Source organism: Thamnophis elegans, chromosome 1, assembly GCF_009769535.1.
Source record: "Thamnophis elegans isolate rThaEle1 chromosome 1, rThaEle1.pri, whole genome shotgun sequence".
NCBI classification, from domain to species: domain Eukaryota; kingdom Metazoa; phylum Chordata; class Lepidosauria; order Squamata; family Colubridae; genus Thamnophis; species Thamnophis elegans.
In genome coordinates, this window is record NC_045541.1 from 174628142 (window position 1) to 174640976 (window position 12835).

Below are 12835 nucleotides of genomic sequence, written 5' to 3' on the forward strand. Positions count from 1 at the left end.
ATGTAATTTGGTCACTGCGAGGAGTCCGTTCCCCTCAATGTTGCATCATTATATTCAAGCCAAAGACAAAGAAAAAAACCCACATCAAAGGGAATGTAAAGGATATGCCTCAAACCCCCCAATCCCTTCTTAAAAAAAGGAAAAAAATGAGGCACCAACGCAGAGGGTTTTTTTCTGGTTTTCTCCCCCACCCCACCCACCCCCATATTGTGATGTCTCTTTCTTGAGTTCCAGTTATGGAAAAAGTCTAGAATAGACACGCGCGCACACAAACATACCTTCCAAAAAAAAAACTCCAAAAAAGGTTAAGCTGAAAAAAATAAGAAAATTTAAAAAAAAAAAAAAAAACTATATTTGGTCTAGAGATTTTAAAAAGAAAAACTCCACAGGGGATTAATCAAAAAGGATGGGGGTGCGTGTGTTTTTTTTTACACCAGCTGGCTTGATAAGAGGTCTGTGGAAGATTTTGTTTTGTTGTTTTGTTTTTGAGATATAAAACCAGCTCAGCTCCCCATGTCACAGGTTTTTAAAAAAAAAAATTTTGAGCCTTTTTTCCCCCTTCATCTATACTGCATCAGACTTGGTGGGGATGGGGGGCAGTTGGCTCAGTTTGGGGTGTTAAGACAGGAAACCCAGGGGTCCTTCTTCTTCGCCTGGCGTTGGCAGAGAGGCCGGAGATCAAAATCCTTGCAACACCCCCACGCCTCCCCCCCCCCATCCCAAGCGTTATCGTTTCTGATCCGGTAACAAAGACGTCCTCTTCTTCCTCCCGTTCTTTCCTCCGATCCGTTTCCTCCCCCCTTGGTTTTTTTTTTTGCAGCTGCTGCTGTAATAAGAAACCCCCACCCACTTTTTCTCGTCTGCAATTCCGCCGGGGGGCTAGGAAGCGAGGATAGTCCAAAACATCGGCACCACCACGAAGAAGGCATCGGGAACGGTGAAGCTGCAGCAGGAATTATTGCTGGTGAAAATGGGCTCCGGCGATTCGTAGAGGGAATCGTCTGTGTTGGGGGGGTGGGAGAGAAAGGAAAAAAGAAACAGTTGTTGTTGTTGTTTTTTGTTCCAGAGAAACCCACTGCCTGCCAGCGTTCCAAGTAATGCACCTCTGAGATAGACAAATTCCTCAAAAAACAATTTATTGGATACATCCAATTGGCACAACTGGTAAAAGCCAACTCTGAAAGTTCCCGCGGCTTTCACCCAATTAAAACATAAAAGTTTCCCCTTTCCCCCAGGTCACTGGTCACGCTATCCAATCCAGGTGCTGGCTGGTTGCTTGGTTACTTCGCTCCTCCTCTGGCCAGCCACTAGTGAGAATGTCCTTGGTTCCCACAGGGAAAAACTTTTATTGTTTTCGCTACAAAATCCCATCTAGCTATTTCCCCCCTCCCTCTGTTGTGTGGCAACCCTCCAAGATGGCCTCAGCCAGGCTCACTTCAGGATTGACACTTGCTTTTCCATCTCTCAAAAGATCCCTGACCATCTCTGATGTCCCCCTGTTGCTCGGCGTGATGGATGGGAAGAGGGAGATGATTTTAACAAGCAACCGAGGGCAAAGAAATAAAAAGCACAATGAGAAAACACAACGCAGGTCTTCCAAGCGCAGAACAATCGTCACAATCATTCATTCACATTTGACTGAATATCTGGACTTCAACTCCCATAATTCCCAAAGCCAGCACGTTTCATTACCCACCTAGGTAACATCATGACTGCCAGTGAGTATGGGGCTTGCTCCCTGTTTTACGTATATATATAGTAGCTTCCCCTGCTGGGTTTGTGGGGGTGTGGTTTTCTCCTTGGTAATTCCTTGATTGGGGTATTGTTTTCTGCTCTATTGTTTGTCTGGTGTTAATCCCTGCTTATCTGGGTGTTGGCTGCTGGAGAGGATGTGTCTCTGGTCTGTTTTGTTTCCTTCTAAGCCTTTTTATTGTCTCTTTTGAATGGTTTGTAAATATAGCTTATCTCTGTGGGTCTATTGATGGCTGATTTGTCTGAATGCCAAGCTTTCAGGAATTCCCTAATGTCTTCGGATTTAGCTTAGCCTACTCACAGTTTCCCAGCTGAAACTATAGTTGAGTCTGCCCCCGAGATTAAAGAGTTTTCATCCTATCTTCTGACTGCTATTCGGTGTTCAGGGATGCACTCTCCACAATCAGACAGAAAGCAATACTCAAATCACTCTCACAATCAAGCAAGAAAGCAATGCATTAATCAAGGAACCATCAAGGGAAAAAAACCAACCTGACACTCCACAAAATGGGTAGAATAACAGAATAGGAAGGGACTTTGGAGGTCTTCTAGTCCAACCCCCTGGTTCAGGCAGGAAATCTTATACCAGTGGCGCCAACCTTTTGGGCACCAGAGACTGGTTCTGTGGAGGGAGACCGGAGGGGGTGGGGTTTGCGTGCCATTGGTGACCTTCTCAGTGGCCTCTGACATGCAAAGTCAATGGGGGAAGCTGGATTCGCTTAATGACTACAGGTAGTCCCCCGTTTACAACAGTTCATTTAAAGACTGTTCAAAGTTACAACAGCGCTGGAAAGAAAAGTGACTTATGATCGTTTTTCACAATGACAATCATTGCAGCATCCCCATAATCATGTGACGCAACCTTGTCACTAACTTACCGACTGTGGTGATTCACTTAACCACTGTGACAAGAAATGGGGCAAAGCTCACTTAACAAATGCCTCACTTAGCAACAGAAACCTTGGGCTCGGTTGTGGTTGTAAGTCAAGGATTACCTGTATGTGATTCACTTAACTGCTGTGATTTTTTTAACAACCATGGCAAAAAAAAAGGTTGTAAAATTAGGCATGACTGATTTAACAATTGTCTTACTTACTAAAATCTGGTCCAAATTTGGTTGTAAATTAAGGACTACCTGTAGAGCGTGTGTGTGTGTGTGTGTGTGTGTGTGTGTGTGTAAAAGTATATCACAGAAGTGAGTGCACCCTTCATGTTTTGTAAATATTTAAGTATATCTTGCCAGGAGTTTAAGACTTTAATGGCTGTGTGTTGCGTTATTTTGAGGGGACAGCACATTTACACTGTTATACAAGCTGTTTACTCACTACTTTACATTGTAGACAAGTGTCGTTTCTTCAGTGTTGTCACGTGAAAAGTTAACCTTAAATATTTTCAAAATGTGAGGGGGTGTACTCACTTCTGTGATATACACACACAAACACACACACCTCTTGCAAAGTGGGCAAAGAGATACCATTGGCAAGTCCCATGCAGGAGACGCTAAACAAAAGAAATTCTGACCCCCATTGTGTCCGTAAGTCGAGGACCACCTGTATGTATAGTTTCTGGACCTTAACAGGGGGGGAAAAAAATAAAATCCTGAAATTGAAACACTTAAAAATCATACTTTAGTAAGAGCTGGCTGCCTTCTCTATCGCCCTGCCATCTGGGACACTTTGATGCCATCCAATCTGAGCAACTCTGCTCCCCCGAGGGGGGGGGGCTGGGTCGGGGAGAGCAGAGCCATCCGGGGTTAAAACAGGCAGGCGAACAAGCTGCTTTTTGCCCAGATCAGAAGCTCCCCATTTCCCCCCAGACGGAGACTCCGTTTCAAAATATGCGGGTGGCAATTCTCGCAGGATGGCACCGAGCCAACTTCAAGATCTGCCAGCCAACTTGTAACAACAGGACATCTCCGGGGGACGGTGCCTGTTTAGGTTAGGTTTTGTTATGTGTGAGTGTGTGTGTGTCCCCCCGTTCCCCCCCTTCCCCTCCGGCCTTGGCTGGCAGTCAGCACTGCCGTTCGGAAGGTCAGAGAGCAATTGTTTCATAGCGATCCAATAATCCTGTTTCCAAAAGACGCCTAATCAGCCAGCGATGCAAAAAAATGTCTTCGAGGGAATCCGCTAAATTACAGCCAAAGCCGTTTTAACGCCATTCCCTCAGCTCGGCTCCTCTTAAGTTTATTACTAGATTAAGGGTGGTTTTGGCAGACTCGCAGCCTGGAGGAGAGCAGCGGGGTGGGGGTGGGGGGGGAAGAGAAGAGGAATGGAGCAAAAAAATTAAATAAATTTGGAGATGCGAATCCATCTTGGCATCATTGGCTTCGAATTCCACCAATTCTACGGGACTAACTTTTTCTCCTTTTCGCCTGTCTGTGCTTGGACCAGTCACTGTCGTTTCATCAGACACATTTTTTTCTTTTGAAAGGTTGTCCTCCTGGTCTCCTTCTGAGGGCTGGTAGGGTTATACTGGCCCAAGGTCACTTCCTTGGCTTTTGCACCTAAGGCAGGACTAGAACTCCCAGGCACTTGGCTTCTAGCCCAGGGTCTGTAGTTACTAAACCAAACTGACTCTCAGGGGTCTAGGTAGTCGTTGACTTACAACATTCATTTAGCGACCATTCAAAGTTACAACGGCACTTTAAAAAAGTGGCTTACGACCCTTTTTCACCTTTACAACTGGGAAAGAATCCTGGGGGAATTCAGCTTCCTCTGCAAAACCAGCCATTTTGATTTGAATTAATTCTACTGTTTACAACTATACAACTATACTTCTCAGGTGCTAGACTAGACTAGGAGAGGGGAGATCCAGGTCCTATTTCCTCTTCAGCCACAGAAGCTCATTGGCTGAATTTGGGCCATGTCCTGCCTTTCAGGCCAAGAGCCAATCCGATGTAGTGGAGATGGGGATGGGCTAGAAGGGGCAAGACCTGGGCGTGACCCGTCAAAACCGCGGAGGACAAAATCGCGCTCGACGAAAGCGCGCATTTGACGTCATCACAGCGCGATGAAAAAAATTAAAAATTGAAATAAAATTACAATTAAAGCAAGCCGATTCACATAAAGGTAAGGGTTAGGTTTAGGGTTAGGTTAAGGGTTAGGGTTAGGGTTAGAGCGTTAGGGTTACGTTTAGCGTTAGGTTAAGGGTTAGCGTTAGGTTTAGCGTTAGGTTAAGGGTTACGTTTAGGGTTAGATTTAGGGTTAGGTTAAGGGTTAGGTTTAGGGTTAGGTTTGGGGGGGTTAGGGTAAGGTTTTTGCTTTATTTTTATATTTTTCGATCACAGTGCAATGTTTTCGTCGCGCTGTGATGACGTCAAATGCGCGCTTTCGTCGAGCGCGATTTTGTCCTCCGCGGTTTTGTGGTGGAACCGACCTGGGCTCTACTCTTCCTTCAGCACAGACTCTCCTGGGTGACTCTGGGCAAGTTCCTTTGTCCCAGTCAATTCACACAGACAACTTTCCTATGGCTGTTATTGCGAAGGAGAACAGACCGGGGTGGTGGGGGGATGGCGGGTGTTACCTATGTCCCCTTGAAATCTGGATGGTCGGAAGGAAAAGAAAGAGAAAGAAAAGTGTGTATGTGTGTGAGAGAGAGAGAGAAAGAGAGAGATAGAGAGAGAAGATAAAGAAAGTAAGAAAACAAATGAGAAAAGAAGAGAAAGAAAGAAGAGAGAAAGAAAGGAAGGACGAAGAGAAAGAAAAGAAAGAATAGACAAAGAAAGAAAAAAGAAAATGTGAGAGAGAATGAACAAAGAAGCGAAAGAAGAGAGAAGGGAAGAAAGGAAAAGAAAGAGAAAGAAAAGAGAGAGAGAAAGAAAGGAGAAAAAGAAAGGAAGAGAAAGAAAAAGTAAGAAAAGAAACAGGAGAAAAGGAGAAGAAAGAAGTAAGAAAGAAGAGAAAAAGAAAGAAGAGAAAAAGAGAAAGGAAGAGAGAAAGGAAGAAAAGAGACAGAAAAAAGAAGAAACAAATGAAGAGAGAAAGGAAAAGAAAGAGAAAAAAAGAAGAGAGAGAGAAAGGAAAGAAAAAGAAAGAAGAAAAAGAAAGAAAGAGATAAAGTAAGAAAAGGAGAGAAAGGAAGAAGAGAAAAAAACAAGAGAAAGAAGAGAGAGAGAAAGGAAGAACCAAGAAAGAAGATAAAAAGTAACAAGTGAAAGAAGTGAGAAAGGAAGGAAGAAAGCAGAAAGAGAGAAAGAAGTAGAAGAAGAGAGAAAGAAGGGAAAAGAAAGAAAGAAAGAAAGAAAGAAAGAAAGAATGAATGAATGAATGAATGCCACAGGATATTTGTCCCAACCCTTGTGTAGAGCCACTACAAATACTTCATGCTTCATGAGGAGAAAAAAAAAAAAACCTCAACAAAACAACCCGGGGGTTTCTTTCATATTTAAAAAAAAGTCCTTGTTTTGTTTTAAAGCCAATTAAAATCACACAGACACACAAACACCCACACAGAGAGAAATGAAACGGCACCAAAAGGGAAACGGCAATCTCTTTCCCGATTCTGTCATTTCTGACTATTTGCACACTCCCTGGGAAGAACTGTGACCAAACATTAATTACATGTTAACAGGAGAAAATTATTAATTTGTGTTTTCTTTTTTCCCCAAACAGCTGCATGATTTGATTCTTTTTAAAACACCACCTGTTCAGAAAAAGCAGAAGGTTGTTGCTGTTTGTTACATTTTAAATAAAATAATTGCCTTCCTTTCCCCCTCCTTGATCCCAACAATGAAGTCAGCGGGTATTCCAGACTGCCCCGGGTTCGCCTAAGCTCCCCCCCCCCCATTTCATAGATTTGTCTTCACCCCGACATAATTTGGTGGAAATCTGCATGCCACTGACTTGAGCCAACACGGGTGCTTAGTATTTCAGCCCTTGCCAAGAAAACAAAAGGTGAAAGTTATCGGAAAGGGGTGTGTGTGTGTGTTTGTGCGCGCATATGCGCGCGCATGCATGCAGGCCTGTGTGTCAAAAGGCCTTCGCTAATTTGATCTCAAGGGCAAAATGTGCAAGGAAGGAGCAGTGTCCATTCTGCTTGAAAACAGTGTTTTGTGTTGTTGGTAATCAGGACTGAGCACTGACTGGGAAGGGGGCACTAACTTGACTTTTTTTGACCCGTACCACTCCCACCCTGTAGACCAGAGGTGGGGAACAATGTCCCCCTCATGACTTGTGGACTTCAATTCCCAGAATTCCATTGGCTGGCTCAGGAATTCTGGGAACTGAAGTCCACAAAAGTCATAAGAGCCATTGTTCCCCACCCCTGCAGACAAGACATGACTGATTCTTCAATGTTTTAGTAGCCAAGAATATGACACGTGTGTGTGTGTGTGTGTGTGTGTGTGTGTGTGTGTGTGTTTTCCAGCATAACTCGAGCCATTTTAACCAAACTTGGTACAGAGATGACTTACTCTCTGGAAACAAATACTGTAGGGGTAAGACACCCCTCGGGGTGGGGTGGGGTGTGATGTTAAGATACAGCCTATTGTGACTTAAAATGGCTTCTACTGTACTGCCATAAAATGGCCTCTACTGGACAACACAGTGGAGTTGCCATGGTAACGGCTTCACAGTACTCCACAAGGGGGCTCCCTCTGGTAAGGGGGAAAATCCAACATTAGAAATTACATTTGGTCTGGACATTTCCCCCCTATAATTAAACTTCCAATAGAGGGAGGCCTTGACTTATAACCATTCATTTAGCAACCTTCTAAGATACAATGGCACTGAAAAATTTGACTTATGACCTGGTCCTTGCACTCCCACAGGGATGTAATCAAAATCTGGCTGTTTGGCAACAGGCGGTTGCAGAGAGCTGAGGTTATCGGATCGTCATTTGTGGCCTTCCCAGCTGGCTTCTGACAAGCAAAGTCAATGGGGGAAGCTGGATTCGCTTAAGGACCTCATGATTCACTTAACAGCTGTGACAAAAATGGCCCTGAAATTGGGTGCACCTCATCTAAGCCACCGCCTTGCTTAGCAACCAAAATTATGATCTCAACGGTGGTCGTAAGTTGAGGACTGCCTGTAATTTTATCCCGTGTCTGGGAAAAAAAAAGAATCTCTGAACCGTAGGATCACTGAAAGATGGAATCGAGGGAAAAATTGCTCTACCGAGAAGAGAGGATTTAAGATTCTCCTCTGGAGGAAACCCCTCCCTTCAGCTGCAGGCGCTGACTCCCTCTGAATGCAGATCAACTTTTCCTTTCTTGAAGAATAGCGACAGAAACTTGCCACTGGCAAGGACCATGAGGAAACCAAGAACAATGCACAACAGTCAACCAACACTGCAGAATAGCTGTTGGGGTTAAACTTTGATGCCTTGAACGGTTTCTGAATTTATTCCTCTTCTGTATGGCAGGGGGGGTCCAACCTTGGCCACATTAAGACCTGTGGACTTCATCTCCCAGAATTCCCCAGCCAGCCATGGAGAATTCTGGGAGATGAAGTCAACATGGCTATCTGGGGAATTCTGGGAGATGAAGTCCACGGGTCGTAAAGTGGCCAGGGTTGGACACCCCTGTGGTTCGGGTGAGGTGATCAGGTGACCATCTCTACCTGGCTGGAGAATTCTGGGAGATGAAGTCCACATGGCTGGCTAGGGAATTCTGGGAAATGAAGTCCACATGGCTGGCTGGAGAATTTTGGGAGATGAAGTCCACAGGTCTTAAAGTGGCCAAGGTTGGACACCCCTGTAGTTCGGGTGAGGTGATCAGGTCCATCTCTGGCTGACCAGAAAGGAACTTCATGGTGACTCCAACGACCTTTCTTGGACAACAAAGATGAAGCCCAGAGGAAGTCCTCAATCTAAAACCCATCACATAATCTGGTAGTATTCCAAAAGTTTATGAATAGAAAAACACCCTTCCTCAGGGCTGTATATCCAAAGTTCGCATCTATGGAGGCAAATGTGTCTATCTTAGAATGTCTAATGAACAGAGAGTCAACTCTGAAGCTGACCCGGCTGAGGCCATTTTGAGGCTTCAGGGCTACCACATCTGGAGCTAAGGGATGGGGGAGTGAGGGAGTAGAGATAGCTGGGGTTTCTAGCCAAAACAAAATACTTTCTCTTGGGAACCAAGGACATTTCAGCTGGTGCATTTCAGCATATGCCAATATGGCATATCCAGTAAAGCTATTATTTTGAGGAATCTACCTGCCTCGGAGTTTTGCCTGCTGTGGGTATGTTACTTGGAACCCTGACACAGAGATGATTCTGTCCACTTGTTACCCGGCTAATGCCTCTTGGTGAAACCCTGTGGTTACCACCGTTAATGTTGTTAGTGGGCTGCAATGACCCACCGGAGCTATTCGTTGCTGAGAGAATCTGCCAAAATCATGGTGGCAGCTTCACTAGATCCATCAGCTGATGGTGGACCATGGATCTTGTTTCCCTCATTTTCCTGGCTTGGGGGCGAAAGAGAGATGCTTTGAGTTTCATCTTTGATGACCAAGAATTCAGACAATCTTACTCCTAGCTTAGTGGGTGCAGTGAAGCTGGGAATTCAGGTAGTCCTGGATTTACGGCCCCAATGTTTCTGTTGCTAAGCAAGGCAGTTGTTAGTGTGTTGCACTCCCATTCTGTCATGGTTGTTAAGTAAATCACTACAGTCATTAAGCCAAATTTCTGCTGGTAAGCAAGGCAGTTGTTTGTTGAGTTGTACCCCCATTTTGCGACCTTTTGGGAATGGCTGTTCAGCGAACCACTACTGTTGTTAAGTGAATCGGGCAATTGTTAAGCGAATCAGCCATCCTCCATTGATTTCTCTTGTCAGAAGCTCCCTAGGAAGTTTGCAAATGAAAATCCTAGGACCCAGGAACGCTACAACTGTTGTAGATAACATGCCAAGCACCTGAGGTTTGATCACGTGATGTGGGGATGCGGCCACAGTCATAAGAGTGAGAACTAGTCACAAGTCACTTTTCTCAGTGCCTTTGTAAATTTAAACGGTCGTTAAACGGTCTTAAGTCACAGACTATCTGTACAGCATCCATAGCCACCCAAACACCCAGTCTCTGGAAAACAGTGCCAGTATTTTTTGGACTATAAGATGCACTGGAGTATAAGATGCACCGTGATTTTGAAGAGGCAATTTTTAAAAAAAAATGTTTTGCACTCTGCAGGCCTCCCAAACTCTCTGCATGCCTCATTTTTTGCCAAAAAAAAGCGGGGAGGACATGCAGCTTTGGGAGGCTTATAGAGTGCTCCTGGGGGCTGGGGGGGGCATAAATGAGCAAAACCGGCCCATTTTTTGCTTCTTTCTGCCTTCCCCAGCCCCCAGGAGCACTTTGCAGGCCTCCCCAACCCACGTCCATTTTTGCAAAGGGGGTGGGGTTTCAATAGGCCAAAAATGCTGCATTCAGTGTATAAGGCGCACCCAGATTTTCACCCTCTTTTTTGAGGGAGAAAAAGTGTGTCTTATACTCTGAAACATACGGTAGTGCACCAATTCAAATTCAAATTAGAATTATTTCTATTTTTTTTCTTCTTAAAAGCTGAATTCCTGTGAGATCATCAAATCAAGTGTGGGTATCACCTGAGTTCTGTGTAGCAACATTGAAATCCTATGAATTTTTAGTCTTTCTATACAGGTAGCCCTCAACTTGGGACCAGAAGTTTTGTCATTAAGCAGTGTGGTCATTAAGTGTTGTCACATGACTGCGCCCCAATTTATGGCTTTTCTCCTGCCATGGTCATTAAGCCAATCTGGTTTCCCTAAGTAACTTTGTTTCTCAGAAGCTGGCTGGGAAGATCTCAAATGGTAGATCACTTTTTTCACAGCGACATAACTTGAAACCGTCACTAAATGAATGGTCATAATGCCCTGATCAGAACGGATAGTCCTCGACTTAGGTAAAGGTAAAGGTTCCCCTCGCATATATGTGCTAGTTGTTCCCAACTCTAGGGGGCGGTGCTCATCTCCATTTCTAAGCCGAAGAGCCAGCGCTGTCCGAAGACGTCTCCGTGGTCGTGTGGCCGGCATGACTCAATGCCAAAGGCGTACGGAACGCTGTTCCCTTCCCACCAAAGGTGGTTCCTATTTTTCTACTTGCATTTTTTACGTGCTTTTGAACTGCTAGGTTGGCAGAAGCTGGGACAACAAACAGGAGCTCACTCCGTTACGTGGCACTAGGGATTTGAATTGCCGAACTGCCGACCTTTCTGATCGACAAGCTCAGCGTCTCAGCTACTGAGCCACCACACCGACTTAAGTGACCAAGTTACAGCGGCACTGAAAAAAAAGTGGCTTATGGCCGTTTTTCACATTTACGACTTTTGAAGCATCCCAGCAGTCATGTGATCCAAACTCAGATGCTCGGCAAATGATTCATATTTATGACGGTTGCAGTGTGTTGGGATCCCCTTTTGCGACCTTCTGACAAGCAAAGTCAACGGGGGAGATTCACTTAACAGCCGTGTTACTAATTTAACCACTGCGGTTAACAACTATGGTGAGAAAGGGTCAAAATTCACTTCACAACTCTCTTGCTTAGCCACAGAAATGTTGGGCTCTATTGGGGTCGTAAGTCGAGGACTACCTGTAATGCTGATACAACAGAGATCCAATTGCAACATTGCCTTAAAAAAATTTTCAACCCATTTTTCAAAGCACTCATCTTTACAGCAACACTGCATTTTCCCCATTTGTAAGTAAATCTGGACTTCAGAATATATCTAGAGGGAAAATAAAGGACATTTGTTTTTCAAACATGAATTTCTATTTACCCGTAAACCACGTCCTTTCAAAAGATGGCTTTTAATATTTCTAAGCTGAGTGGTGCAGCAGAAGACTGGAGGTGGGGGGGGGGGAATAAGGCTTGGTAATTGATGTGCAGTCTGAATCATGCATTACTCCAAGTGGGTTCAAAATAGAAAAATAATAATAATTCACATTTCCTATGCCTTCCTTCGTCTCGTCTTACTTACTTGTTGGCCGAACGTAAACCTTCAACTTTAAGCAGGGTTTGTCAACCAGATTAGGTGGAGTGGCCGCTGAAAGAAAGCAGAGGAGAAAAAGAGGGGATATGGCGTTAGAGGAAAACCTGCCAATCAAAGAAGGATTTGGGTTTTTTTTTGTATCTTTCAGGTAACATGCAAAGAAAGCTAGTTCTAAAAAAAATTCAAGTGCTCCAGCGATTTGCATTTCTTTCTTTCCTCCCTCCCTCTTCTGTTTAACTTTCTTTCCTTTCCTTGCTTCCTTTCTTGTTCCTTCCTTCCTTTTTTTAAAAACAAGAAAATTCTATTCGTAAACATTTTTGAATACAGTGTATTGTCGGGGTGTACCATGATTTACCAAAAAGAAAGACCAGTGAAAAAATAATAAATATTAACACACAAACTAATAATAGTAATGATAATAATAATATAATAACACATGTACTAATGAAAATAATAATGCTATAACCAAGTAGTTTTAACTAACTAAATTTCTTGTAATATTCATATTTCTGTATTCATATTTCTGAAACCAGAAATATTTCTGTTGGGCATAATGCCGGAGGGTTATGATAAAGGGACCACATATTTAGTTTTACATATACTAACAGCAGCAAGGATTATATTTGCAAAATACTGGAAAAATGAGAACACCCCACCAGACGAAGATGTAATTCAAAATATTTTAGGCTGTGCTGAAACGGCGAGACTAACTTTTTTGTTCCTTCCTTCCTTCCTTCCTCCCTCCCTCTTTCCCCTCCTTCCTTCTTCCCTCCCCTCCTCACTTTCTCTCCCTCCCTCCCTTTTTCTTTCCTTTCCTCTTCCTCCCTCCCTCCTTTCTTTCCCTCTTCCTCCCTCTCCTTTCTTCCTCTTCTGTTTAACTTTCTTTTCTTTCCTTCCTTTTTTGTTCCTTCCTTCCTCTCCTTTCCCTCCCCCTCTCTCACTCCCTTTTTTTCTTCCCTCCTTGTTCCTCCCTTCCTCTCCCTCTCTCCCTCCTTTCCCTCTCCCTCCCTTCCTCTTCTGTTTAACTTTCCTTCCTTCCTTCCCTTCCTTTTTTGTTCCTTCCTTCCATCTCTTTTCCTTCCTTCCTCCCCATTCCCCTTCCTTTCTTCATCCCCCCCTCCTCCCTTCCTCTCCCTCCCTCCTT

At 44.1% G+C, this 12835-nt stretch overlaps 1 protein-coding gene across 1 annotated transcript in view; it reads right to left on the bottom strand.

Moving 5' to 3' along the window:
- Window positions 1-224: 224 nt before the first annotated feature.
- Window positions 225-12835, bottom strand: part of EFNA2 (ephrin A2) — a 386935-nt gene continuing 374324 nt past the window's right edge. Inside the window, exons 3-4 of the mRNA XM_032225961.1 lie at window positions 11680-11745; window positions 225-1001 (exon numbers count right to left, since the gene is read on the bottom strand). Of these exons, the coding sequence (XP_032081852.1) occupies window positions 880-1001; window positions 11680-11745 (188 nt within the window). The 3' untranslated portion in view covers window positions 225-879. The remainder of the gene's footprint in view (window positions 1002-11679; window positions 11746-12835) is intronic.